The 5,916-nt window shown below is 41.0% G+C and overlaps 1 protein-coding gene across 1 annotated transcript; it reads left to right on the top strand.

Annotated features, from left to right (window-relative positions):
• Window positions 1-718: 718 nt before the first annotated feature.
• LOC147856357 (zinc-finger homeodomain protein 5-like) lies at window positions 719-3,184 on the top strand. Its single transcript, XM_087329777.1, has 2 exons — window positions 719-2,453; window positions 2,565-3,184. The coding sequence occupies exons 1-2, from the start codon at window positions 1,348-1,350 to the stop codon at window positions 2,689-2,691; spliced, it is 1,233 nt and encodes a 410-aa protein (XP_087185903.1). The 5' UTR covers window positions 719-1,347; the 3' UTR covers window positions 2,692-3,184.
• The last annotated feature ends 2,732 nt before the right edge of the window (window positions 3,185-5,916 follow it).

Here is a 5,916-nt window from a genome sequence, read left to right as displayed (position 1 = left end):
AATATTAATAATAAAAGGATCGAAAAGGAAATATCAAAAATTAAATTAAAAACCAGAGAAAGCAGGCGTTTTTTCTGAAAAAGAAGAAAATTGTAGATCTAATTATTTAATTTCGCGTTCGTTTTTTGTTTTTTCCCCACTTTCCACGCACATAAATATATTATTACACGCTTCAATATGTAATGCATGTATATTTATGTATGTATGTATACATATGTAACTATTTATTTAACTTTTAATAAGCAATATTAAAAGACTATATGAGTTTTGAATGGTTCTGTTTCACCCCCCTCCCCCCTTCCATTTCCCCAGAATTAATATTTGATTTTGTTTTTGATTTCATCTGTTTTTATTCTACTTTTTATTTTGATTTTTGATTTGTAAAAAACAAAAAAAGATGATGATCTGCCTTCCTACAAGTTTATGATGACTTTCCTACTGTGACCTTCCACTTCCACCCAATCCTCATCTCCACCATCTCTCTCTCTCTCTCTCTCTCTCTCTCTCTGTGTCTGGGTCTGTGTCTGTCTCTCTCTGTTACTACAGCCGAGGGGTAGGGAGGGGTCATTAATTACACAGTTGTTTATTGTTGCTGTTCCCATCACAGACCTGTCGTTAATTTTCTCCCCACCCCTCACAACACTGTTCAGATTAACCTCATTCACCTTATAATGGATCGATTTGTTGCAGCTCACAGATTAATACGGTGGTGTAAGGGGCGGGAGGAGGGGAAGGAGGCAGAGCGGTCTAATCTAATCTAACGAACTAACTGACTGGGTCTGACTGATACCGTTTCTCTCTCTTTCTCTCTCTCTCTCTCTCCCTCTCTCTCTCTCTCTCTCTCCACAGAATCGCTCTCTGCAGACTGCTACCCCATTAGCTTTAAGAAGTGAACCTGCACGGATTCTCGTCGTGCGCATAAGACCATCGTTTTTTTAAGCAAGCAGGCAGAGATTCCCGGAAATTCATTCTTTAAGTTCAAAATTCCGGAACCCCCAGCTTCGCAGGTAGCCAGCCAATCACTGATTTTTTTATTAGACTGTGCAGGCTAACACACATTGGGCAGATGCCATGTTCTAGATCATTAGGAGACGAGATGCTCTCGCGTTTCTCTCAGTCAGAGATGAGTGCAATTGAGTTAGCCCATTCTTTGGGAGGCATATATCTAAGGATGGGGTCTCATTAGTATAATTAGGTAATACTGCCATTCTGGGGGCCACATTCAATTTCCAGATGTCCAATTGGGCGGATGGGCAGCCTAGAGAGGTAAAGAGCCCAAGCCATTTGTAGTAAACAACATCGTATTACTCAATACTAAAGAGTCATTAGGGAGTGTGCGTTAGTTTTATGGACTTGGGTGCCCATCAGCTACCCCAGGAAGGAAGCATCAGCAATATGCCCATTCCACTGAGTTACGGCTCCATTCACGAATCCTCGAAGCTCCGAATGATGCACAGCAACCCGGGGGGTTCGGTTAACATGGGCATTCTTACGCCGGGCCTTCCGCGGCCGGTGGGCCCGGGCATCCCGCAGGAGGAGATGAACACATCTAGGAGCAGCATTAGCCCTGCAGGTGTGGCGCCGCCGACCCAAGCCTCGAATAATTCTTCTAGTGACTTGAGGGTGGCTCCTGCCGCCAACGTTGGCGGCGCCGCTACTCAGACGGCGGTGGCGCCTCCGGCCGCCTCCTCTCCGCCGCCGATGAAGATCGCCAAGGCGGCGGTCAAGTACAGAGAATGTATGAAGAACCACGCGGCCAGCATCGGCACCCACGCGCTGGACGGCTGCGGAGAGTTTATGCCCAGCGGGGAGGAGGGTACCCTGGAGGCGCTGAAATGCGCCGCCTGCGGCTGCCACCGCAATTTCCACAGGCGAGAGGTGGACGGAGAAGACATGGCGGCGGCGAGCATGATCTCACCGGCAGCTGCCAGCTGCTTCTACTATGGGAGCCTGATGAAAGACCGGGCATCGTTAGGGGGCGGGAGATATGGGCCCGGTACGGCTCCTCTCGCATTGCCGCCACCGCCGCATACGCCCATGCCCCTGGCGGCAGGAATGGTGGACGACGCAGAATTAGGAACCCTACTGTCGTCTCACATGGCCGCCGGCGGCGGTGGCGGCGCAGGAGGAGGAGCAGGCCAGCATTTGATGGCAGGCCACCAGTACGGAGCCCTCAGAGGTGTACATCATTACGGCGGCGGCGGGATGCACGGCATGAATGCCAGCCCCGGCGGCGGCGGCGGCGGCGGCAACATGTCCAAGAAACGCTTCCGCACCAAATTCACTGCAGATCAGAAGGAGCGGATGTATGCATTTGCAGAGAAGGTGGGGTGGCGGATACAGAAGCAGGACGAGATGGCGGTGCACCGCTTCTGCAGCGATGTGGGCGTGAAGCGCCATGTCTTCAAGGTCTGGATGCACAACAACAAGAACACATTCGGGACCAAGAAAATGTAAATTTTGGCTCACATTTCTTGGTTTTTTATGCTACGTGATTAGTGTTAATTGATTGTGGTTTAGGGTGTTAATGATGGAAATCTCTCTCGTGGGGTTGTAAAATGCAGATCCAACGAGGACGCTAACTACAATAATAGTAACAGTAACAATAATAATAACAGTAAGCATGATGACCTTGACAATGGGTCGAATGCTGTGAGCTCTCCCTCCTCTAGCAGCGGCATGCAACCCTAATTACTCTTCAGCTCCAATGACTGAGATTGTTGATGTATGATGATCGAGGATACATCATGCTTGATGGTATGGTGATGATGATGATGATGATGGAAGTGGCCATGGCCATGGTGTCGCATGATGATGTATGAACCAAGCTAATGGTGATGGCTATTATGGTGGATTATGATGATGATAACCCTAGTTAAATCTTTCTATGAATTTCAGAAAAACCAGCCCCTGTGCCACCAGCCGAAATATTAACCTTAGAGTAGAGTGTAATCGACTTCCCTAATTCTTAAGTTTAAATTATTAGTGCCTCTGCAAAAAAAAAGTATATCACTTGAATTACTTTTAACTACTCCTCTTTCTTTCTTCTTCACCTGTAACGTTATATGAGTTCTCCATCCACATCTTCTTTTGTATCATTGGGAATTATAGATATTGTTAGCATTTGGATCAAATTTAGCAACTTCATAGTTTCGCTTGTTTAAAGATGTGTTCAAATTTGTTTTTTATGTGGATACATGATTCTTTCAACCCTTCAATCTCTATATCTATACAACTAGCTCACTAGGTCATTTTATACACACACACACATTGATAGATCGATAGATTTCATTATCATGGTTCTCAAATGTCATAATTTGTCGTGTGGGAGTGACACATCATCGAGAAGAGACAAACAACACAAGGGTCTCTTCGGAGCATGGGGGTAACCCATTGCATCATTTTGACAAAGGCCTATAATGGGATGTTTAGAGAGGGGGGGGGTCTCAAATTTGTTGAGGCTCACGTTTCTCGTCCATCAATAATTTCAATCATTGATCAAACTATAAATCAATAATGAGTATAATCTACCTTACTAGAATGTTTGACCTAAGTCACTCTTGTTTTTAAGGACTTCAAGCTCAAGACATCTCAAATCAGTAGACCTCTCATGTTAATATTTGCACATTGATGATGTATCCACAATAATGCGTGCAATGCAGAGTGCTCAAGCAAATTCCTTCCATCATTTTAATTAGTCTTGTGTATCTCCAATGGGCAACCATGTGTCTGCCCAGAAATATGGTCTTGTCGAGATCCTATTTGTCTTATATGCTAGAATTCAAGTTGGTTAGAGTAATATTTATGATTCAATTTATGTACTACCTTCATATGAATGGTCATGAATCATAAGTCACGACTAATGGAAAGCTTAAGACTTTTTATAACTAAATTATAACCTCTTAGTCATTCATATTCACTATCACGTCTTCCATTTACTATAGAAAATGAATTTCACTTGACTTTGACTTTTTGTGCTCTTCAAGCTCCCTAAAATTTTCAAAAGTCAATTGCTTTTTTCTCGGCGACTTCTTTTATTAGTTCAATTACATTTCTCCTCGCATGTGCATGGTGACCACATTAGTAATGCACATTGGTTGTGGTCTTGGGTCACTGGTTGAATAAATGTGCTTTTGTTTTAGTTTCAACAAAACCTACATTAATTTGTAAAGAAACGCAATGCACTTGGCCTCCCAGTTGTATTAATTATCTATCTCTCTAGAAAGCAAATTTCAACAATGATTATCATCATATAGATGTTCTTGGGTGCCACAATATGGTGACCACGATGCACATGGTTTTCCATGGGTCACCGTCTTGAGTGAGTAGCCAAATAAATGTGATATAGTATGAACAAGACTTTCATTAATTGGTAAGGAAACATAATGGACTTGAACTCTCATTCAAGAGCAAGTTTCCAGCAATGATTATAGTCACATAGGGTGTTCTTGGGTGTTGCAATGCCATATATTAAGCACTTTTCCATTTTACAAGGGCCAATGTGAACAGTTTTGATGTAAGTGTACTACAACAAAGTGGACACATTTCTGGAATTGAAATGTGTGTCCTTAAATTTAAATCAAATGAATCATGCGTAGGTTAGCACTTGTCACATCATAGGTTAGACATCTATGTTGAGAAGCATTATTTGGAATGCTTCTAGGCTTATGCCATAATTTCTACTCTAGCTTGAACATTGTCCAATTTTCTCACCTTTAGAAGGCATATGATTTTCATGCATTTGTTAGAATTCACACATTAGAAATTTGATCTTTAAATTTAGTGATGTGAGATATGTTTCTTACCTTATATTCTCTTGAAAAATGTACTTTTCCCTTTTGCTACAATGTTTGTGTGGGGCTTGATATGGATGTGAACCCCCTTGATTTGGTAAATTGGAATTTGTCGATAATCTTATAGGAAATGGATGTAGGCTTGTAGCAATTGCAAACGCAAAAAGTGATAAGGTTGAAGCAAATAGAAGGGGAAATTTAGTGTTTTGCGACACTAAACTAATGCCAAACAATGAAGAGGAGGTATGGATCACGTTGTGGTATATATTAGAATCATTAATGACATCTCAAAACTATGATCTACTGATAAGGGATGTTGATGTGGTGCAATGCATTACCATGAAAACCCTAAAGAATGCACAAGTCATTTGTATGCATGCATTACATGGAGTATAAGGAAAGGCATATGCAAGGGAGAATCTCTTTATGAAAACGGTCTTGATATTATGCTCATGAATATGAAACAAAGTTTATGTTGGATGCGTTGATTGAAAATGCACATCTTATGTTATCACATATCATTTACCTTGACATTGATGGTCGTTTTTCAAGAGAGTCATCATATTGTGCTATCAAATTTTCTAACATAATACTTCGTAAATAAATTCACAAATGTTTTGAATGAGGCATTATATATAAATGGATCATTTTTGTCAACAAATTTAGATTTATCTACATAATTAACATGATAGTATCAATTCTTTGTTGCAATTTGTTCACAAAGATTTTATTACCAACACTTATAGGGGTGTAAAAGAATGATACTTATAACATGTGGGAGTTTTTATAGACCATGACTTGAGAGACAGTCATCCCAAAAATTCCCATTCTCTTGCCCCAAATGTGAACTAAATCATGTTTAGATTGCAAAGTCCTAGTCTTGCATGTAGGTGATAAATAAATATATGATGTGATCAACTACAAAACCACTCTGCGCCTGTCATAATTCCATGATGGACCATTAATCTCATCAAAATTCAAAGGTATGAGGCACTTAGTATTATTGATTTAATAGCAAATATAATTACTATAAGATTATTAATGGGGAGATCACGGGCTTATAATACATATATACCATATATATATATATATATATATGTATATATGTATATATATATATATG

The sequence above is a fragment of the Azolla caroliniana genome, unplaced genomic scaffold (assembly GCF_043228905.1).
Source record: "Azolla caroliniana isolate FFs.n. ecotype wild unplaced genomic scaffold, voAzoCaro1.0.p SCAF_13, whole genome shotgun sequence".
Classification (NCBI taxonomy): domain Eukaryota; kingdom Viridiplantae; phylum Streptophyta; class Polypodiopsida; order Salviniales; family Salviniaceae; genus Azolla; species Azolla caroliniana.
This window is presented reverse-complemented; position numbering and strand designations above follow the sequence as displayed.